This window comes from Meriones unguiculatus, chromosome 3 (assembly GCF_030254825.1).
Source record: "Meriones unguiculatus strain TT.TT164.6M chromosome 3, Bangor_MerUng_6.1, whole genome shotgun sequence".
In the NCBI taxonomy this organism is placed as follows: domain Eukaryota; kingdom Metazoa; phylum Chordata; class Mammalia; order Rodentia; family Muridae; genus Meriones; species Meriones unguiculatus.
Window position 1 is genome coordinate 178419643 of NC_083351.1, and position 23357 is coordinate 178442999.

The following is a 23357-nucleotide window of genomic DNA, read 5'->3' on the forward strand; positions in this document are numbered from 1 at the left end:
AGCACATGTGTCCCTAACACTGAAGAGTGCTGTGTGAGACATGTGAACTACAACTTCCCCAAGAGACAAGGCTTTTATTTAATTCTGAAAAGATAAAGCCATTGGTTAAGGATTTTTTTTTTTTCTGAGAATGCCATTTTGATTCTGTATATACATGACTCAATTTTGTGTGAACGCTCTTTGAGACTAAGAACTGTTCACAGAACTGTGAATGAATGAACTGGTGAAATACAAGATGGTTCCCCATCCTCAGAGCCTCGACTTGCAGTTCTGCACGTTGGAAACATGTGATAACCTACCCTCTGTACACACTCAACAGGATGAAGACTTTTCCTTCAATAGGCTCCAGGGTGGGTGTGACTTACACTACTCAGGGCCCTATAAGCAAAGCAAGCTGGACAGCAGCTGTGGAGAAAAGCCATGTTCAGACTTGCAGTTAGCAAAGAACAGACACAGAAATGTGAATGAGGCGGATCACAGACAGAACAGTAAAAATCTCATAAGTCTCCTGAGAAAAACTGTACCAAAAATGAGCATTCATTCAATTAAAGCCATTTACAGACAAATAGTATTTTATAGCCATGTTTGGCAACACTTTCAACTCCGACAGCACCGACAGCTCATAAGAATTCCTTGGCCTGAACCAGAGAGACAGGCTTCATCAGGAAAGGCACCAGCCATCACATCTGCTGTTCAGTTCCTGGGGCGGACATGGGCTAAGGAAGAGCCAACTCCTTCAACTCATCCCCCAGTGCACCACAGTGTGCGCACGCACAGTCACACAAAAATAAACAGGAAGTGTAAGGAGAACTGTTCAGCTCTGCCAGGCACGGTGGCAAACACCGACAGTGTCAACCCTTGGAGGTGGCCAGGTAGGCTCAGAGGGACTCAGGGCACCCTAACTCAAGGAAACAGAAGTTCTAGGCTTTTTGAAACATTGAGAAATGCACTGGACTTTACTGTGCTGAGCTGGCACTGTGCAAACGTTGACAGTCCCGTCGTCTAAAGTCCTTGCACTCATTTTTCCTACTTGTACAAGGTTAACACATTGTACTAACTATGTGTGATCTTACCTACATTTTTACAGAATCCAATATTTCCTAAATTAAAATATCATTTCCTGGCTTACAAGAAGTGCAAATAACAATTTCGGAGTAGGGCTGGAGAGATGGCTCAGAGGTTAAGAGCACTGGCTGCTCTTCCAGGTCATGAGTTCAATTCCCAGCACCCACATGGTGGTTCTCAACCACGTATAACGTGATCTGATGTCCTCTTCTGGCATGCAGGTGCACATACAGATACATAAAATAAATAAATAAATCTTAAAAAAAGAAAAAAAGAATTTCAGAGTATATAAAATATATTTATTTGTCCTTCAAATTGAAAATCTACCTGCTTTCTGAGGGTAATTCAAAATATGATGTTTGCTTAAAGAACAACTCTGCACTGGCCCAGGGCCCCAGAGATGCTGCGCAACAGTGAGGAGCTCAGGGAGCAGCTCGGCCTGCACGGTCAGCCCCACCTTACTCGGCTCTGAACTGCAGTACAACAAACCACCTTCTCTGAAGATTTTACAAATGCTTACAAGAACGTGGTTTCCATGGATCTGTTTTCTCCTGAGGAACAAGTCAAAAAGGGAAAGAACTATCTCCTCTCAGCCACGAGGAACAGTAAGTTCAGTTACACCGTCCTGCTTTCAACTACAGGAGGATACCAATAAACACAAATTTCATTCTAACATTTGTCAAAGTCCTGACACTTTAGCAATTAAAAAAGAGCCCTGAGATACTTACTTTAATTTCAACTTGCTCTTCCATTTCTTTAGTTTTTATTGTAGTGTATTCTTTTTCAAGTCTAAAAAGAAAAAAAGTTAATTGTATATTTCATTCAAAAGTAGTTATGAAATTGTTTAAGTTAAAAGGACATATTAGCCGGGCATGGTGGCAGACACATTTAATCCCAGCACTTGGGAGGCAGAGGCAGGCAGATCTGAGTTCAAGGCCAGCCTGGTCTACAGAGTGAGCTCCAGGACAGCCAGGGCTATACAGAGAAACCCTGTACTGAAAAACAAAAGCAAAACAAAACAAAAAGGACATATTAACATAAAACTTCAGTTTTCCTCAAGATGTAACTTGAAATGATTCATGTGAGAAAATATAGCAGAGCAGTGGAATGGGCAGCAGAACCGCAGCAGAACGGGCAGGATGCAGGCAGAACGGGCAGGATGCAGGCAGAATGGGTAGAGGCAGGGTCCCTGCATGTGGCAGGCCATGGCAGAACCATTCCCAACACGTGCACTGGACACACGACAACACTGTTAGGAAATGAAAGTCACACAGCAAGGGAAGCAGATGGCTTTGCTCTGTGAACACTGAAGTACAAGAGAACAGTCATCATGGCTTCTGTACTTTGCTTTATAATTTCTAAGAAGAAAAATAAATATGGCAAAGTATAACAACTGTTAAAGCTAGATATAAAATATGGATATTTTTCTGTACATCTGAATATTTTCGTGGTTGACAAAAAGATACTTAAGCTGGGTGGTTTGGGCACACACCTTTAGTTCCAGCACCCAAGGAGGCAAAGGCAAGCAGATCTCTGGAAGTTCAAGGCCAGCCTGGTGTATGGAGTGAGTTCCAGGACAGCCAGAGCTACACAGAGAAACCAACCAACCAACCCAACAAACAAACAAACAAAAACTTAAAATAATATATGAAGCTAAGCTAATGATGATAAACTATTCATTCCTTTAGAATTAAGCTTCATAAAAAGCAGAATGGAAGCCGGGCACGGTGGCACACACCTGTGGTCCCAGAACCAGGAGGCAGAAGCAGGAGAACAGTGAACTGGAGATTAGTCTGGGCTCCAGAAAAACCATGTCACAAGCAAGACAGAGAGAGGGCCGGTGAGATAAGTGTGGGCCAAGCCAGATGATCTGTTTGTGAGTGCAAACACACAGAACAAATAGACGTAATAAAAAAACTAACTAGAAGTTAAGGATAAGCACCAGAGGAACAGAGCAAGAACCTGGAGGCGAAGCAGCACCTGCACTCTGAATTAATATTAGAAGGGAAGGAAATATCTTATTTAGAAAAGGGAGGAAGGCAGAGATAGTGGCACACACATTCAGTCCTACTTTGTGTGAGGCCTGCCAGAGTTCAAGGTCAGCCTGAGCTACAAAGTGAGACGCTGTCTCAAAAGAACAACAAACATCCTATTACTATAAGTGCTGGTATCATTCAGAAGCTTCAGTGAATTCTAAGCACTCTATTAGGATAAGAATCATTTCAGCACCGGAAGCTAGAAGAGTAATAGCTATTTCTCTTTTAATTTTATTTACTTATTTATTTATTTTACACGTGAGTGTTCTATCTGCATGTACACCCGCATGCCAGAAGAGGACATCAGATTCTAGTACAGATGGTTGTGAGCCACCATTTGGGTGCTGGGAATTGAACTTAGGACCTCTGGAAGAGTAGACGGTGATCTTAACCATCTTTCCAGCTCCATTAATTAATTGTTAAGAGAGAAAAAAAATTAAACCAGGAACTGAGATTGCCTATCTTGAATTTTTTTTAATGAGGCATGTGCCACACAAATCTTCTCTAGGAAGGAACAATACAAAGATGAAACCTCCATCCATGCTGCCATTTGTGCTGCCGCACATGCCAGCGACACAGGATGGAACTTTGAGGAAAGCATGTCCGTGGCCAGAGCCACTAAATTTGTTTTTATTACAGCATGTAAGGCTTTGTGTACAAACCGGTGGCAGAGTATGGACCTCACTCCCCAGCACCACGGGTAACGACAGTGAACACTAAAAACATCTAAAACCCGCTCACACACGCACGTACCACTAACCCCCACAGATGGGGAGAAGGGCTTAGAAGTGAGATTCAGGGCCCCGTGCCCCACTATTAAACTCAGAACACAGTCTAACGTTACCTTGTACTGAAGACAATGCTACCAAATAAGGTGAACATCTATACTTAGGAGGAAAACTGTACTTTCCACCAGACGGTCCCCACGTCCACTGAACAGCCTGTGCATTTTACTAAGTTCCTTAACTAGATCATACAAAATACTTACTTTTTCATTTTTTTTGAGTTGTATTTGACTTGGTAAGCTGACTGGATTAATTTGTCTGGGCCACCGTCAAATTGATGTGGAATGACCTTCTGAAAGTGCTGAGAAACAATAAGCGAAAAGCAACATTATTAGCAGCAGTGGCCCTCAGCGGCGGATCTGGACATCAGTGGTGGATCTGGAGGCAGCTGGCGACCCAGAACTGACCCACCTGCAACATCCCCTCCATGTCGAGCTGCAGTAACTCCACCTGGTTCATCTGAAGAAGCGCTAGGCCCACTCGAAACACTATTTCCAAGCCCTGATGAAGCAAATAAAGCCAAGTTTATTCACTCCTTCATCGACAAAAAAATTAAGCATTCAAAATAATATCAAGGAAAGCACTTAGGGATGTAAACGAAGGAGCAGCAAATGCATTCTGCAGAGCTGGACAGCAAACCTGCCTGACTTGATGGCCCACTGGCCCCTTTACAACTGCTCCTCTCTACCATGCAGCCTACAGCTGACACAAACACATGCAAAAATGGGCGGGGCTGTGTCCCAAGAAAACATTAGAAGACAGATTTGATACGGGAATCACAGCGCGGAGTAAGTGAATTGTTTGCCAACTCCTGTCCAAGCTATATTAGATAAATCAGATGAACTGATCCTTTCAAGAAGTAACTAACAATATTACATTCAACAACAGAAGACAAAGATCACCACCATGTTACTGACACCCAAGGCATAACGGGAAAGCCTTCACAGAACAGATAACTACAGGACTTATTTGTCTTATTGTTTGGAAAAGAGATGAACTACAAGAGAGTGCTAACTGCGTGGGAGAATTTACTTCTCATTTACTCTCACTGTATCCTTCAAGGGTAATAACGAGGATGAATTTGTTTATATTTGAATCCTGAGCAGCTGTAAGGTCTACATTCAGGCACTCAAACTCCCTGTAAGACGAAGGATAAGCTTCCTCATCCGTCATCTAACAAATGGAGATATTACCAGAACCTACCCAGTAAGGCTATTATGAGGCTTTAATGAGATGCATTATGAAAGCAGTGCAGTGGGGACACTAGGGCACCTCTCTAATTTCTCCCTGCACTATTCTTGCTCTAATTAACACGAGACTCCTTCATTCTGTTGTTATTCCCAGTCTGCTCACTTAGACTTACCTCTGACATAAAGATATCAAATATTCTTGTTGCAATTGGTAGTGGAAAAGTTGTAAGAAAGATAGTCAAGAACCAAGACGATGCATACATGGATGTATGGAAACTCTGCGATTGAAAATGTACAAAGAGCTCTGGAAGACACTCCTAGAGAAGAGAAAAGAATGGTTCAAACAAAATAAAATGGAGTTTCAAAGCAGATTATCCCTAGGTAAGCCTACACCAAATACAAAGAAGAGCTAGAATAACAGGAAACTCAAATACAGAAATAGACACTTTGAGTTAACAGCTTCAATCTAGGAAGGACAAAGAAATGACACGGAACTGGAACTTGAGGTATATCTTAACATTTGATTCACTGAGAAGAAAAACTAAACCATAACCAAACCAAATATCCATCCCCGCATAAACACTGTGTTGGGGCTGGAGAGGTGGCTAGGAGGTTAAGAGCATTGGCTGTTCTTCCAAAGGTCCTGAGTTCAATTCCCAGCAACCACATGGTGGCTCACAACCATCTATAATGAGATCTGGCGCCCTCTTCTGGCGTGTAGATGTATAAGCAGGCAAAACACTGTATACATAATAAATACTGTGTTGAGAAAACAAAGCCATAAAATGTTTATTTCTTGACATTTTCTTTGTGAGTACAGTTGTTTGAGATCTTCTATACTTAACTGTATTATTTCTAAAAACCTTCTAAAATGGAAGATGCCATGCTGAACTTCCAAGCACTATATACCATCAGTTCTCCATCTTAATTCCCAGAGTAGAAAAGTAGATGATTTTCAACAATGTTTTAATATGCATAGGACCAAAAGCTTAAGGTATGAACAAACAAAATTACTATTTCAGAAAATAAAAATTACCTCAAGATGTATTCTGATTTTCTTTCTTAAAATGTAAGAACATTTCATATCCCATTTTTTATAAAATACAGGATTTCATAATTCCAGAGAAAGGTGACTCTCAAAGTTGACTCTCAGCCAGGAGGTGGCACACACCTTTGATCCCAGTACTGGGGAAGCAGAGGCCAGCTTGGACAGCCAGGGCTACACAGAGAAACCTTGTCTTGAAAAACAAACATACAACAAAAAACCTGCCTTTCTCATCAGCCAAAATGCTGACCCATATTCTAAAATTCTTTCCACCTAACTGAAATGTAAATAAAGTAGAATACTCATACTTTTCTCCTAAAGAACCACACAATAGGGTTATTTATTTATAAATAAAATTTTAAATTAAATTAAAAATAAAAACCAAATCCAGAAAGGTAAAAAAATTTCAAAAAAAAAAAAATGTTTTTCACCAGGTGTGGTGCCACACCCCTTTAATCCCAGCACTCAGGCGGCAAGAGCAGGTGGATCTCTGAGTTTGAGGCCACCCTGGTCTACACAGCAAGTTCTAGGCCAGCCAGGGCTATGTATAGTGAGACAAAAATAAAAGATTTCCACTTGATTTTGATTCCAGTGCTCTTCAGCTTTGTAGTGACTTCTAAACAATTTGAATCTTAAGCTAGTTACATAAAATTATGGGCGCATGCAAAAAAATACAAAAAAGATCATCAGATAGGGGGAAAATACGATGACTGGGGAAAGGAGCCTCAACAGCGAGAGCTCGGAGCGCAGCAGCATGCGGCTGAGCTGCGGCAAATCTGGTGCCAGTGCTTCAGGTCTGAAGAGGAAGCCTCAGCCCGTGACTGCCTTGTCGAAATAGGTCTAATCGTGTTAAACTGACCAGCAAGTCATCATGGGATTAAAGCATTCTCTCTTTTTGTCAACTGTTGCTATGCCTTTTTTTTTAGCGTGTTTAACTATTTTGCCTGCATGTACCTATATGCACTGTGGGTGCAGCCTGCCCATATTAGCTAGCAGGGGGCACCAGATTCCCTAGAACAGGGAGCACCAAAGGTTCTTTAAACCACTGAGCACTTGCTTCTATGCTTTTAACATAAAATTCACTATGATGACTTTCAGAAAATGGCGTAAAAATGGTAAAGGTGAGCTTTTACCTGTATCATGCTTTCAAACTGGTACATACAAAGGCCCAGTTCCGCCATACTTGGTTTAAAAAGTTCACGAAGTCTGTAGTCTTGCATTAATTTAACAAATACACAAAAAGCTTCTTCTTCTGGCATCTGTTTTAAAAAGAAAAAAATACTATTAATATTTCATGATACACAAATAAACAAAATCATATTTAGACAAAGTATCACTCAGTTTTTTTTCTTCTGATGTGTGTGCTTGTTCATGGAGGCCAGAGATGAACCCTGGATGCCACATTCGTTGGGCTCCATACATCCTGTTTTCTTGAGACAGTCCTCTCACTGGCCCGGGGCTCGCTGAGCAAGCCTTCCTAACATGGGGAACATGCACACGAGGCATGCACACCAGCACACTCAGCTTTTTCACATGGGCTCTGGACACTGAACATGTATGTAACATAAAGAAGATTTTATATGAAACTTTCTTTTTCTCATCGTTGGTTGGAGAAAGATTACTACTCCCCATCAAATGCTGACGAATGAAATTAAAGAATAGGTGAAAAGCTTTTGTATGATATCTTGGCACAACTGTATATTAAGAAATAAAGGTGGAGGTTGGAAAGATGGCTCAGCAGTTAAGATCTCATACTGCTCTTAGAGGAGCCCAAGTTTGGTGTCAGTGCCCTTGTCAGGGAGCTCACAAATGCCTGTAACCACAGAAAACTCAGCACCCCCTTCTGGACGCCACAGGCACTACAGACATGTACACAAACCCGCACACACAGATAATTAAAGCATAAAAATCTTCAAAAGCATAAAAAGGAAGAGGCAGAAGTCAGAGAGCTGGCAGGACGGCTCGGCAGTTAAAGGCGCTTACCAAGCCAATGATTCCGATTTCATACCTGAAAGAGGCCAACCTGCAAACTGGGTCTGACCTACACTTTACATGTGTAAAAGGTTTGGAATCATTTTTTTTTTCAAAATAGGAAGCCGGGCCTGCAGCTCAGTGATAGTGCATGCAAGGCCCTAGGCTCAATCTCTACCAAAGAAGAGAGAAGAAGAGAGGAGGACAAAGGGAGAAGGGAGGAAAGATAAAGTAGTTCAGGATCTGAAATTTCATTTGGTGGCAAGAGAGTATGTCCTTTTACTTTCAAAGTGCAAACGTAAATGACTAAGTACATTATGCCTAGGGAAATAAAAACTGCCTAACTCAGTAAAACTGAAAGTTTTGGTTTGGTTGGTTGGTTGGTTTTTTTTTGTTTTTGTTTTTGTTTTTCCAGACAAGGTTTCTCTGTGTAGCCTTGGCTGTCCCGGACTCACTTTGTAGACCAGGCTGGCCTCAAACTCACCGAGATCCACCTGACCCTGGTTCCCCAAATGCTAGGATTAAAGGCGTGTGCCATCATGCCAGGCTTGAAGATGGTTTTTTAAGTTCTCCAGCTGACTCTGAGAAGCTTAGACAGTTACCATTCCACGCGTTAACTCACCTGCATGAGCAACAGCCCAACTATGAACGCGCTGCCTTGACAGTAGCCAACCTCGCGGTCCACCAGGGAGTACGCCTGAAAAGGAGAACATGCTGTTCAAAAACTTCAACGTGCATACTAAACCTTCCTTCTCCAAAGCCTACAATTGGTCAGACAGTTAAGTTAAAATCATTGATTTTTCAGAATAGCTCTTGCTTACTTGCTGCAGATGTTATTCTAAACTATTTAAAAAGCAAATGGCTTGTTACATATAATTTCCCAATTAGAAAGTGGCAGCTCCATAACCTGGGCATGGTGGTGCCCACCTGTCCAGGAGAGCCAAGGCTACACAGAGAAACCCTGTCTCCAAAAACCAACAAAAAAAGAGAAGAAGAAGAAAAAGGAAGTGGCTACTCCTCAGGACAAAGAAAATAAAGCAGTTTATACTCAGAAAGGTGGGGAGCCTAAACGGCGAGTGAAGTTTTTACCTGATAGAGACAAACAGTACAATTAAGGAAAAACAACAAAATTCAAATGACTTAAACTGGTGTTTCACAGAGGTAGGTGGAAGAAAAAGAAACCATGGGAAGGTAATATTAAAGAGGCAACAGCAGGTTTCTAAAGGGCTGAGAACACTAACAACTAGGACCATTATCACAGGTCAGGAAGCTGACACAGTCTGAATTATTCTCGTGAAGAATTCTGCAATGGTCAAGGAGAGTAGGTTCCTTTTTATCAGCTACTGGTATATAAGATGAGTTGGGGAGCTGGATATGTGGTGCAAGCCTTTAACTCCAGCACTCAGTGAGGCGGATCACCATGAGTTCAAGGCCAGCCTGGTCTACAACGAGGGTCCAAGATAGCCAAGGCTACACAGACAAACACTATCTGTCATAGAAAAAAAAAAAGATGTTGGAGTACACTATGTAAAAATTGCCCTTATATATTATTTTCAAATGCTGGTTTCTGTACCAGCAGAAAGCTGAGTACAGGCTGGACTTTGACATTGTTATTCACTGGCTGAATCATATTTTGTAAACACTCCCTCCAACGCCTTTTGCTTGGTCTCATGAAGAGCTGAATAGTCTATAGCAAAGGCAGGAAAGGGAGGCAGGACTTCTCGCAGAGACAGGACTCTAGGAAAGAATGAGGCATGAGAAATCACCAGCCAGACGCAGAGAAAGAGTTAACAAGCCACATGGCAGAATGCACATTAGTATAAAGGGGTTAATTAAGTTATTCGAGCTAGTAGGGAACAAGGCCGAGCTTTCATAATTAATAACGGGTTCCATGCCATTAGTATGTCTGATGGGTAGAGACAGCTCAGCTCTAAGGTGATGAATGTTCTAATAAGTTCTCCAGAATGAAAGAAAAAAGTGCGCTGAAACTAAAATGTGCTGCTCAAGCCCCTGATTACCATGATGCGAGCTCACACTAATTATGGAAATGTATAATTCCAACCCTTTACAAATTCATTTTATTAAAAAAATGAATAGATAGTCCTTACCTTCATTACATTAAATAAAACCTCTTGCCCAAGACTATCTTTTTCCTTAAAAAAATTGTGTTCTGGGTAAGTTCTAGCAATGTCCCTTCGGATCAACTTTTCACAAGGTGAAGTCATTTTCAGGAGTTCTGAGTACTGGTCCTTAACAGGCATACTCTGTGCATCACATAAAAGCTGCCACACTATTGCTCTGAAGTGGTGAGGTATCCCTTTACGAACAAGCTCCTAAAAACAAAACAAAAGCAGAACTTTTAAATGTCTCATGCCTTGTAATCCAAGAGTTCTGGGGAGAGGAGCGCTGCAATGGAAAACTTTATCAAACTTATAATTCACAAAGTTGTTTAATAATGAACTATGACGTTCTTTAACAAGGCTAAGGTTTGGCTCTGCTGATCAGGGGTCTACAAAGCCATGGATAAACTGTCATTCCCCTAAGAATGTGGCCTTTAAAGGTGCTGTGAAGTCCCTGACACATTCTATGCTCCCATACCCTCACATCCAAAGGGCTGCTGCAGCGAAAGAAGGGCAGAACGCTGAAGTGGGAGCTTCTGATTTCGCGGAAGACTCGGTTTGTGGTACATGATGTTTTGCTGGAAGCTGTCTTGAATTTATAAAATGGAATTTAATTTCTAAATTAATTTTCAACTTTGAATTTCTTCAAACCAGAGCTTTCTATTTCAGCATGGATGATAAAGACATATAAAGACAACCTGTTCCTAACACAGCTCAAAATACCTAGAATCCTCCTGTTTTTCCTAAAACCATGCCTGATATTCTCTGGGATTAAAAAAAGAAAAAAAAATCTCCAGCAAACAATGAAAATACCTTTACTTGCTTTTCTTTCTTCTTGCGCACATCATCCCATTCATTCACAATTCTTCCCCAAAGAACCCAAGAATCTTCCTCGAGGTGGCTGAGGTTGCTGGAAGCTGACGAGCTGGATACAAGGGAGGAGCCACTGTTTCTTCTTGACCCATTCACAGATCTTAGAGACTTACTGTCTGTCTCTATCAACCTAAAACAGAATTAAGATTGTTTGAGATAACACTTCACATGCTACTATATAAGGTAGGGGAACATTTAAAACTTCATTAAAATAATTAGTTTGTTGTTGTTGTTTTTTCAAAACAGGGTTTCTCTGTGTAGCTCTGGCTGTCCTGGAACTCACTCTGTAGACCAGGCTGGCCTCAAACTCACAGAGATCCTCCTGCCTCTGCCTTCTGAATGGAATAAAGGTAAGTACCTTCATGCCAGCTTTAAAATACAGCTTTAAATCAGGTGTGGTGGCACACACATTTAATCCCAGTGCTTGGGAGGCAGAGGCAGACAAATCTCTGAGTTTAAGGCCAGCTTGGTCTACAAAGTGAGTTCCAGGACAGCCAAGACTACACAGAGAAACCCTATCTCAAAAACAAACAAACAAACAAACAAACAGTTTTAACAATTTTTGTTTGGTTGAAATATGCAAGTGTTGCACTTTTTCACTATGCAGAGCAGTTTAAAAACTGAAGTAGTAGGTATATTATAAGCACGCTAGCACAGTCAGCCCCGTTATAATTCATGTTCTTACCACTGTAAATAAATTTAAAAAAAGAAGCCAGTGAGAAGGCTGAGCAGAAGGCTCAGCAGATAGAGCACTTGCTGCCAACTCTGACAACCCAGGCTCAATCCCCAGTGCTCACACAGTGGAAGACAAGGACTGCCTCCCCTGGACTCTCTGACCTCCGCCTGTGTGAAGAGAGCTGAGCACAGCAGTTCACACAGTCGGAACAGACACCACTCAAGAGGCTGCAGCAGGAAGTGCACCTACCAAAGATTTCTAAGACCCACCCAGGCAAGCTCACAAGCAGCCCACAGATAGCAAAATGGCTCACCAGGTAAAGCACTTGCTAATGCCTGCACTCAAGATCTGGGGCTTGCCAGGAAGAAGGGGAGCACAAAGTGTCCTCTGATTGACACACATGTGGCCTCAATAAAGAAATGACAGACAGACAGACAGACCGGTGAGTGAATGAAGGGCTGTCATTTAAAGATGTTTTAAAATCAAATTAGGGAAGTCAGGGGAGGAGTAGCTCTATGGGAAAAGAACAGATATTTTAAAAACCTCAACAGAATCTATGGATTTACTAATCCTTAAACCCTATTAAGTTTACTCTTTTACCAGATCTGAAAAGTAATGATCAACCAAATCCCTTCTCTTTTTACCTGTTTCACATATGTACCACATATGTATGTAAACAAAGTATCTATACTTGCAACTGTATGCTATACACAGATGTGGCAAAACCAGGCCCAGACTCCTAGCCAGTGACAACGGGCAGAGCACTCTCCTGAATTCCGTAAGTCTGCTTGTCCTGTGAAGCTGGGGCTTTTCTCTAAAGATCCCTGTTGCTTTTGACTTTGCAGTCCCATCTTGGGCTCCTTTCTGAAGAAAGGTGGTTAAGGAAATGTAAAACATCTACTCCAGCCAGGTGGTGCACACCTTAAACCTAGCGCTCAAGAGGCAGTCAGATCTCCGTGAGTTCAAGGACAGCCTAGTCTACAGAGTGAGTTCCAGGATAGCCAAGGCTCTGTGTAATGCAGAAACCCTGTCTTAAAAAAACAACAAAAAGAAAACCCTGTATATTCTAGATATGTCATAATAAACTACACCATATTATTAATTTTAGAAACAAGTTCTATCCTTATTTGGAAAAAATATATATTTCATAACAAAAATTTAAAAATTTCCCAAATACTGTTAGAAGCAAAATATAAGGGGAGATAAGAAATGGGCAAAAAGCACCTGAAGAAGGTTCAATGTCTTTACGCAGACATGTAATATAAACCACACTAACCACACATGAACATGGCTGAAATCCTAAGGTCTCAAGATACCAAATGCCAGGCAGCATGGAGCTAATGTGGTTCTCACAGACCAGCATCAGAATAATAAGTGGATGGACTTGCAGATCTCTCCCCTTTCACTCTCCCTCCATTCCCCAGGGACTCCCCCAAACCCTCAGCAGACGAAATTCCCCTTCCTGTAGAACCACTCAGCCCTAGCTGAGCCCTAGGGCACACCCATTCTTTCATGGCAGCCACCAACACCTTGAGGCACTCTCTTCCTGGGACCCCAAGTGGAGCACCCCTGGATGCTGGGATGGAGTGACTTTCACTTTCCGTCCTGTCCTCCATTGCAGTCTCTCCAGTCTTCTACAGCAGCCTGCACCTCAGTGCCTCTCCTCAGATTCTCTGTCCACTCCCTGGGGACTCCAGAGAACGGAGCAGCGCCGCCAGCTTTCCTCCTCACCCTACCAGGGAGCCCACCGTCACCCCTCCCTAAGATCCAGAAAGGGCACCAGAAACCAGAGGATTAAACACCTTCCCAACAAAGACAAGACCAGACATCAACATCTACAGCTCCTCAATCATCTCAGCCCCCAATGCCCGATATTAGTGCAAAAACACAATCATTAACATCCGAGGCAACTGGCTTCCACCAGCACCCACTAACACTACTACAGTAGCCCTGAGGAAGGCCACAGAGCTGAAGCATAAGACAAGAACTTTAAAACAGCAATTAGGAATATGATTAAGGACCAAAAACAGGTACAAACGAATCCTTTAATGAAGTCTGAAAACACAAACGAACACTAGAAGAAAATGAGTAAATCAGTTACAGACTTGAAAGTGCAAATAGAATCTTAAAGAAAACCCAAACAGAAAAATTGGAAGCTGGATGGTGGTGGCATACTCAGGCAGGGGGATCGCTGTGAGTCTGAGTAGAGGCCAGCCTGGTCTACAAAGCAAGTCCAGGACAGCAAAAGCTATACTGAGAAACCCTGTCTTTAAAAAAAAAAAAAAAAAAAAGTAAAATTGAAAAAGAAAAATTTAGGAAATCAAACCAAAACGTCAGAGATAAGCCTCACCAAACAGAGTATAAGACATGGAAAAGAAAATCTCAGGTTGAAGACAAAGTAGAAGAAACAGCAATACCTCAGTCAAAGAAAATGTTAAATCTAAAAATATCCAGGAAAAGACTATAACGACCACAATGAGCAGCACCAAATCAAAGGCACAAAAAATATTTTCAACAAAATCATAGAAGAAAATTTCCCTCACCTAAAGAAGGGAGTCCCCTCCCAAGGTACAAGATGCATACAGAACACCAAGTAGACAGGACCAGAAAAGAAATTCCAGATGACACATAATAATTAAAATACTAAACAAACAGTACAAAGACAGAATAGTCAAAGCTATAAGGGAAAAAAGATCAGATAACATGAAAAAGTAGATCCGTTAAAATAACAACTGACTTCTCAATGGTGACTCTAAAAAGCCAGACAAATTCTAGGAGACCACGGACACCAGCCCAGATTGCTACATCTAACAAAACTATCAATCACAATATATGGAGAAAAGAAAATATTCCATAATAAAACCAGGTTTAAACAGTATCTAGCCACCAATCCAGCCCTATAGAGCCACAAGGAAAATTTTAATCTGAAGAAGTTAACCATACACCACAAAACACAAGGAATACATCATCCCAAACCAGGAAATCAAAAGAGGGAGGAAAACCACACCATTAACAACAAGGATTAATAAACACCACTCATGATAACCCTCAATATTAAAGGTTTCAATTCCTCCAACAGAAGACACAGCCTAACAGGATGAATAAGAAACCAGAAGCCATTCTTCTTGCTTCATTCAATAAACACACATTACATCAAGGAGAGACGTTACCTCAGGGAAAAAGGATGGAAAAACATACGCCACGCAAATGGACCCAAGAAGTAAGCAGATTTATAGTTATTTCCATAGCTGACAAAAATAAGACCTCAGAACAAAATTACTCAGAAGAGACAGGAAAGAACACTACATACTCAAAGAAAAACCTACCAAGAGGATATTGTGATTCTAAACATGTATACATCGAACAAAAGGACTCCCAAGTTTATAAACAAACAAACAAAAACACTATTACAGGTAAAATCACACACTGACGAGTGTGTCATAAACTTCAATACCCAACTCTCGCCAAAACTAAAGAGTTTAATAGCATCATAAATTTAATGTACTTAACAAATATTTTCAGAACATTTTAGCCCAGACTCCGAAAAGTATGCTTTCTTCTCAGCAGTGCATGGAACATCCTGCAAAACTGAACCACATACTTGAATACAAAGCAAATCTGAATAAATGGAAGAAAACTGAAATAACACTCTGCTTCCTATCAGACTACCACTGTTTAAAGGTGGACATCAACTAACAACTCACCAGTAAAGAATGAGGCAAGATAGAAATCAAGAAAGAAATTTAAAACTTTTCGAATTGAATAAAAATGAAAACACAACATTTACAAAACTATGAGATGTAATCAGGGCAGTTCACAACACTAAGTGCCTTCCTAAATAAATTGGAAAGATCTCATATTAGCAACTAAGAAAGCTTTACAACAAGAAGAACTAACACCCATAAAGAGTAGACAGCAAGGACTAACGGAAGTCAGGCTGAAGTCGTCCAGGTACAAACACACAAATACCAAGTTTCACTGAAAGGAAGAGTTGGTTCTATGAGAGAAATCACTACGATAACCCTTAGTGAAATTAACTAAAAGGTGAAAAGATGCAAATTAACAAAATTAAAGACAAAAGGGTCATAACAATAGAGAAATGTAAGTACATACTTTAAATTTAAAAATCTGAATGCCGTGAAATTGTAAAATCTAAAAAAAAATGGGTAATTTTCTTGATACTTATTACCTACCAAAGTTAAATCAGATAAGCAATTTAAACAGACCTATATCCCGGAGTGAAACAGAAGTCATTAAAAGTCTACCAACCATGCTGAAGAGAAAGCTCAGTGGTTAAGAGCACTATCTACTCTTCTAGAGGTCCTGAGTTCAATTTCCAGCACCCACATGGTAGTTCACAACCATCTATAATGTGATCTGATGCCCTCTTCTGGCATGCAGGTACACATGCAGAAAGAGCACTCATAACCAAAATTAAAAAAAAAAAAAAAAAAGTCTACCAACCAAAAAAAGCCTAGGGCCAGAGTGCAGAGTTCTACCAGACTTAAAAAGAAGAGTTAATCCCAATACTCCTCAAATTATTACATAAAATAAAAACAGAAGGCAGCTTGCCCAATCATTTTTATGAGACCAGTTACTCAGATACCTAAAGACCTAGCAAAGAGAATTACACTTTTCCTTATGAACACAAACACAAAAATTCTCAGTAAAATACTTGCAAACCAAATCCAAAATACATCAAAAAGATCATACACCATTATCAAGCAGGCTTCACCCCAGCGATGCAAGGATGGTTTAACACATACAAATCGATAAATGTGACCTATCACATAAACAGACTGAGAGCTGGGTGCAGTGCACATATGTAAGCCCAGCACTCTGGGGGGCAGAGGCAGGTGGATCTCTGTGAGTTCAAGGCCAGCCTAGTCCACAAAGTGAGTCCAGGGCAGCCAACACTACATAGAGAAACCCTGTCTCAAAAAAAGAAAAAGGGGGTGGCACGGAGAAGAGACTGAAAGATTAAAAACCACATGACAATCTCATTAGATACAAAAAAAGGTCTTTGACAAAAAACCACAATCTCTTCATGATAAAAGTCCTGGAGAAACTAGGGATACGAGGGACATACTTCAACACAATAAAGGCAGTTTACAGTAAGCCACAGTCACAACAGCCTTCCCTTCTCTTCTGCACAGCTCTGGCTGTGATGAAGGCATCTCACTTAGGACTGAGCGTTCCACAGCTGTGGGTCCGCGTCGGTTCCCACGAGCTGCAAGAGGGGCCCCCTGACAGTGGCGGGAGACGCTGGTCTCTTAAATGGAGAGAAACTCAAAAGCATTTCCACTAAAATCAGGAACGAGACAAGCCTGTCCACTCTCTCAACACAGTACTTGAAGGCCTTTGCTAGAGCAATTAGACAACTGAAGGCAATCTAGGGGACACAAACAGGAAAGGAAGAATCAGCGTATGTTTATTTGCAGATGATATGGTTTTAGATATAAATGATGCTAAAAATTCTATCATGAAGTGGGAGGCGGTGGTGGTGCATGCCTTTAATCCCATCCAAACTTTAATCCCAGCCTGGTCTACCTGGCTAGTTCCAGGACAGCCAAGGCTACTCAAAAAAAAAAAAAAAAAAAGGACAAAAGAAAAAAAACCTACACAGCGGATAAACACTTTGAGCAAACTAGCAGAGGACAGAAGTTTAACACACAAAAATCAGAAGCCTTCTCATATACAAATAACAGACTGAACAAGAAATCAGGGAAAGAGTATCTTTCACAACAGCCTCAAAATATAAATACATAAACAAATACCCTGTGATATTCTAACCACAAAAGTGAAGCCTTGTGTAACAAAAACTTTAAGACATTAAAGGAAGAAATCAAAGACAACAGCAGACAGTGGCGAGATCTTCACCATTCCTTGATCAGTAGGAGTAATAAAAGTGAAAAGGGCTGAACAGCCAAAGGAGATCTACACATTCAATACCATCCCCATAAAAATGCCAACACATCCTTCATAGAAATTGAAAAAACAATTTCATCATGATAGGGAAGATGAGGGCACACACACACACACACACACACACACACACACCTGCTGAAGGCAGCAGCATCCCAGATTTCTACTTGTAATCCAGTGACAGTAACACAAACAGCCCGGTATTGGCATAAAAAGACAAGCTGATCAACGGAATCAAACTGAAGACCTAGGCATAATCCACACACATACCAACACCCAATGGTTCTGGTCAAACTGTATGGCTGTAGAGAGGAGAAAGCAAAAAGATCTTTCTTTAGTGCCCTGCACAAACTGTACTCCAAACAGAACCAGAATATACAGTAATGGAGAGCTCTGGGGTCAGGTGGGGGCGGGACTGGAGCAAAAGGATTAAAAGGAACAGGATGAGTGGGGTACGGGAGGAAAATGAGAGACACCTAAGAGTGAGGGCCATTTGAAAGGTCCTACGGAAGCTGCACGTATGAAGAAGCTCCTGACCAGGCAGCCAGGAGCCCAACTCCAACAGCCACCGGCCTACCGGGAAGCCAGACACTGCTGCCCTGCTAAAGGAACCCAGCAACAAATGCCTCCTAACAGCATTCTGCCGCACAGACCAGCGTCTCCCGCCACTGTCAGGGGGCCCCTCTTGCAGCTCGTGGGAACCGACGCGGACCCACAGCTGTGGAACGCTCAGTCCTAAGTGAGATGCCTTCATCACAGCCAGAGCTGTGCAGAAGAGAAGGGAAGGCTGTGAGAGCCACAGAAGGTGGAAGACTCCGAAACACGCCGCCTAGACACGGCAGGACCGATGCATTCAAAGACTGCGGCCTTTACAAGCACGCTCCCCGACCCCAACCGGGACGCTTTCCCACAACAAACAACAAACACCTGTAAAGGACAAGCTCCCTCCCTCCAGGGGCATCTCCCTGGGTATAGAAACCACACTAGCCCAGCAGCAGACTGACAATCCAAAACTAACTTAATGGTGTTTTCATAGACTTTTCTCTCTCTCTTACTGCTTTGTTTGAGCTTTTTTTTTTTTTTCAATCTTACTGGTCATTTGCTTGTTGTGTCTTGCTTGCTTCCAATTCTGTGTTATTATGGGTTTTGTTTTTGTACCTGTGTTTCTTGTGCTTTTTTTAGTTTTTGCTGCTATTTATTCTAGTTTATTTCCTAAAGAAGGAGAAAAAGAAGGTGTGGAGCTGGCCCTGGGGAGAATATGGAGAACTGCCTTTTATTACTGTAATTTTTCTGTAAAGTACTGTAAATGTGTTTCAAATGATGTGACTGACTTTGTCAAAGATTATTTTTGGTACACTTTATAAAGAGAAGAGATGGGAACAATTCATCTGCTTTCTTGTTTTCTGTATATTCTAGAAAAGTTTAGAATGTTCTTCTTGAAAATTTTAAAATGAAAAAAATTAAAATTCCTCTTCTTAAAAAATTAGAAACAAAGCTGGGCACAGTGGCTCACGCTTGTAATCCCAGCACTCTGAGTTCAAGGCCAGCCTGTCTACAAAATTAGTCCAGAACAGCCAAGGATACACAGAGAAACCCTGTCTCAAAAAACAAACAACCTAAAATTAAAACCGCTCCTTCTGAAATCTGAAATATCTGGGGAACACTTGTGTCAAGCCTCTTCCCCGTCAACAGCAGTGGCTGCCGGTTCGTCCAAGGTGAACCAAAGGTAGAGCCCTGGTAACCTAGACACGGCGCGGCGGCATCACAGCGCGGTCCGGCCCCGGCTGGTGGCGATGGTGTTACAACACAAAAAGGCTGCCCACGCGGCCGACACATCACCCCGTCCACCGCCACCCTGCCCGTCGGCGTCGGTGCGCAGTGGCCGGCTGCAGCCAGGCGGTCTGGCTCGAGCCCGGGCAGAGGCTCCGGCGGAGGGATCCGAGGCGGCCAAGGAAGGAGAGACCGCTAGGCGGCGGTACAGGAAGGGGCGGCGGCAGCGCGATGCGCCGACCGAGGTGAAGGCGGCGGCTCCACGGTGGCTGGCCGGAAGCTAAGCGGGCCTCGGCGCCCAGCGCACCCCGCCAGGGCAGGCCGGAGCCGCCCTCCTGCTCTGCTGCGCTGAGCCCGAACCAACAAGCCGGCCTCCGGCCCTCAAAGCCAGCCTTCCACCATGGCTCTGAAGAGAATCCACAAGGAACTCAACGACCTGGCGCGGGACCCGCCAGCACAGTGCTCCGCAGGCCCTGTCGGGGAAGACATGTTCCACTGGCAAGCCACGATCACCGGGCCGAACGACAGCCCCTACCAGGGCGGAGCATTCTTCTTGACGATCGATTTCCCAACAGAGTACCCCTTCAAACCACCCAAGGTTGAATTCACAACAAGAATTTATCATCCCAATGTTAACAGTAACGGCAGCATTTGTCTTGATATTCTTCGGTCACAGTGGTCTCCAGCACTAACTATTTCAAAAGTACTTTTGTCCATCAGTTCTCTGTTGTGTGACCCCAACCCAGATGACCCCTTAGTGCCTGAGATTGCTCAGATCTACAAAACAGATAGAGAAGCGTACAACAGAACAGCTCGGGAGTGGACGCAGAAGTATGCCATGTAACTAGAGAGCGTTTGGACTCCCTCCACAAATAAAGCTAGGAGCGCTCTGAGAAAGTCCTGATGCCCATTTGACTGTTTCCTACGAAGCCTCGATGGCCCGCCTCCTTCTTCCTGGTGCGTGCCCGTTCTTCCCGCCGCAGGTCGGACGCACCAGAAACCCCGTGCTGCTGTGCCAACACTGTCTCCTAGCTGAGGAGTGCTTTCCAGGCATAACCTAGATGTGAGACCAAACCTTTTCCTTACTGACTCAAGTCTGGGTAGCCACGGGTGAGAGCGTGGTGGTACACACTGCTTCGAAGGGCTAAAGCTCCACCCACCGGTAGGAAATTGTGAGATTGTTTTTAAGTGGATGTCATCAAAAATTTTTAAAGTTATGAAAAGCTAGGTGAAGAACATGAAAGTGTCTGTACTCGGTCCTAATGACCTAGAACTGAGATGCGCATTACAGCCAGGCAGAGTAAGGCCCACACAGCTCCTGTGTTTCAAAGTCTAACTGGGCAACAAAAATAGACAGGCTTTGTTCCAAAGTCCTTTGTACCTCCATGACTCTTCAACCTCCTTTCAGTCTTTCTCTCCATATTCTTTATTGATGGTTTCTCAATTGAGACATCACTAATTGCTCTTATTTTTCTTACATTAACTGCTTAATTCATTTGGATATAAGGGTAAAAATGCAATTTGATGAAAAAACTTGTGTGTAAAGACCCAATTGCTCCTCTGGAGCTTGTACATTCAAGAATAATTAATATGTGTAATAAACCAATTATCCCAGCCATTACAAAAATTTTGTATGAATAGGCTTTTTTACTTTAAGAACCGTGTTTGGCTGAAATTATTGGATTTTCCCTCAGCCTTGACATGCTTTCATTTAGAGTGTCAGATTTTCAAATTATGAAACAATTCCTGTTAATAGTTAAATAGATACCTTAAGAATAATTTAATAAAATAAGATAGAGGCATAGCTTAAAAGGCATTTCATAAAAGGAAACACATCCTCCCAAGAATAAAACTTAAATAAGAAACTTGCTTTGTTAATAAAACTAAACTGCATTTTACCAAGCCTCGTGACAGTCACAAAAACACAAAAGCAATACTATTTAGTGAGTTAGTAACTTTGACCAGACTTAGAAAACTGCAGTCATACAGTCATATGCCCACAGGATTACTCTGCACTACATCCACAGGGCACTCATCCAATTTTTAACTATGCTGTGTATGTAGCTTTTTGAGGTCTTCCCCCATTCATACTCTAGTAAAACAATGTTTCAAACATGTCAACTGGTCATTCTTTCCCTAATGTAATTATAAAAGCCAAGCCAGTCTTCCACCATATTGATATCCTCTGGCCATCAGGGTCTTTAAAACGCATCTTTACACCGTCCCACAGAAAACAAAACAAAAGATAAATCCCACTGCTTTTAGCTGCCACGGATGAAAGGCAAAGCAGAAACTAAGTTGCTGCCTTCCATGCTGACTAAACCCTTTTAAAATTATCTTAAAATAGTGCCCTATGCACCTTTGCCAAAGAAAAAAAAAAAGTAGCTAACTGTAAAACAATCTCATGATAGATTCCAGAAAGAAAGCATGGAGGGGACTGTGTGCTGGACCTGCCTCTGCAGGCTTTCCAGTGTGTGTGTGTGTGTATACACTCGAGTGCACTTGGGGGGGAGGGGTGTGTGTGGAGAGGGCAGCTCTGCATCCTGGACCTGCCTCTGCAGACCTTCTTGTGGGATGATCCTGACTTAGCCTAGACTGATAGAGGTGTATGTGCATTTATGACTGTGTGCCTGTGGGCACATGTATGTCTTTTTACCGAAGTTTAAGTCATTTTTCAATTAAGTTTATATAATAAAAGAAAATATTTTGTACAGTTGTAAACTGTTTTAAGCCAGCTGTTTTTATAAGAATCCAAGTTAAAGAATTTATCAAGATCCCAATGTGGCAAAACACACCTGTAATCCCAGATTTTGAAAGCTGAAGCAGAAGGATCACAAGTTCAAGGCCAGCCTGAACTATGTAATGAGATCGTCTTAATACCCCTCCCCCTTTAAAAAAAAAAAAGTTTGAAGAAAAAAAACAACAACAAAGATCTAATGTAGCATAGCCAGGCTCTGGGGCATACATCTGTAATTCCAGCAGATGGGAGGCAGAGGCAGAAAAAGTTCAAGGCCAGCCTGATCTTTATAGCAGCACAAAGCCAGTTAGGGCTACAAAGTGACTGTTTCAAAAAAAAAAAAAAAAACCCAAAGTAAATCATATAACTTTAAATACACAGTGTGTACAAAGAAAGCCTACAGTAGTCCTGAGCTTCACACTCCGCACTCCCCTGGGACAGACAGGACCCATAAAGCTCATGGCAGTGTAACAGCCTGTTCTAGCACTCACTGTGTACAGAGGCCACAGCAGTGCGGCCTGCTGGGCCCTCCCATTCACTCAGGGACTCGGAGCCTGCAAGACCACAGTGGCACATGCCACTGGTAACTCTGATGGCACGTTTTTCTCCTTAGATACACAAACACCACCGTCTTACAATTAACTACATCATTTTATACAATAAAAGGTGCTGCAGCAACAGGCAAATTTGTGTAAGCCTGCTCTAATGTTCACAGGGCGAAACCACCCAACAGGCGCCTTCCTAGACCCAACCTGTCATTAAGTGACACAGGGCTATATTTAGATAAGGCATACAGAAAAATCTTTCACAAATGCCTTAATATGCAGAGCTTACAAATTATATAATTAGAATTAAGTATTCTTGTTTGTTATTGTTAAATGTGGTTAATAACTTAGACTCCAAAACACATGGCCGATGGCCACGTAACTTTACCATAATTAAGAAATTACACTACCTAAACATCAATGACTTCCAGGCTTGAGCGTGGCAACTGGAAAAACGAGGTGCAGTATTACTAGCAGAAGTCTGCAGCCACTGAGAAGACTTATTCCAACGCTTATTCTCTTAGTCAGGAAAGTGGGGTGCGGCGCAGGTTTATTGTCTCTTTTGAGAACATAGGTCATCTACTTTGTATATGGAAGCCTGCATACAACAAACATTAAA

General features: G+C 42.2%; 2 protein-coding genes across 8 annotated transcripts in view; one reads left to right on the top strand and one right to left on the bottom strand.

The window, feature by feature from the left end:
- Evi5 (ecotropic viral integration site 5) overlaps positions 1–23357 on the bottom strand; it is a 146007-nt gene that overhangs the window by 76339 nt on the left and 46311 nt on the right. For all 7 annotated transcript variants that reach the window (XM_060381099.1, XM_060381098.1, XM_060381100.1 and 4 more), the window contains 8 exons: positions 11026–11215; positions 10201–10425; positions 8715–8789; positions 7255–7380; positions 5250–5393; positions 4298–4387; positions 4090–4187; positions 1794–1854 (listed from right to left, as the gene is read on the bottom strand). In XM_060381099.1, coding sequence (XP_060237082.1) covers positions 1794–1854; positions 4090–4187; positions 4298–4387; positions 5250–5393; positions 7255–7380; positions 8715–8789; positions 10201–10425; positions 11026–11215 — 1009 coding nt within the window. The remainder of the gene's footprint in view (positions 1–1793; positions 1855–4089; positions 4188–4297; positions 4388–5249; positions 5394–7254; positions 7381–8714; positions 8790–10200; positions 10426–11025; positions 11216–23357) is intronic.
- LOC110539792 (ubiquitin-conjugating enzyme E2 D2B) lies at positions 19685–21189 on the top strand. Its single transcript, XM_060381094.1, has one exon. It carries the CDS (start codon positions 19857–19859, stop codon positions 20298–20300), a length of 444 nt encoding a protein of 147 aa, XP_060237077.1. The 5' UTR covers positions 19685–19856; the 3' UTR covers positions 20301–21189.

Bases quoted from the DNA above. Each gene is read 5' to 3' on its own strand.
- LOC110539792 (XM_060381094.1), top strand. From the start codon at position 19,857: ATGGCTCTGAAGAGAATCCACAAGGAACTCAACGACCTGGCGCGGGAC.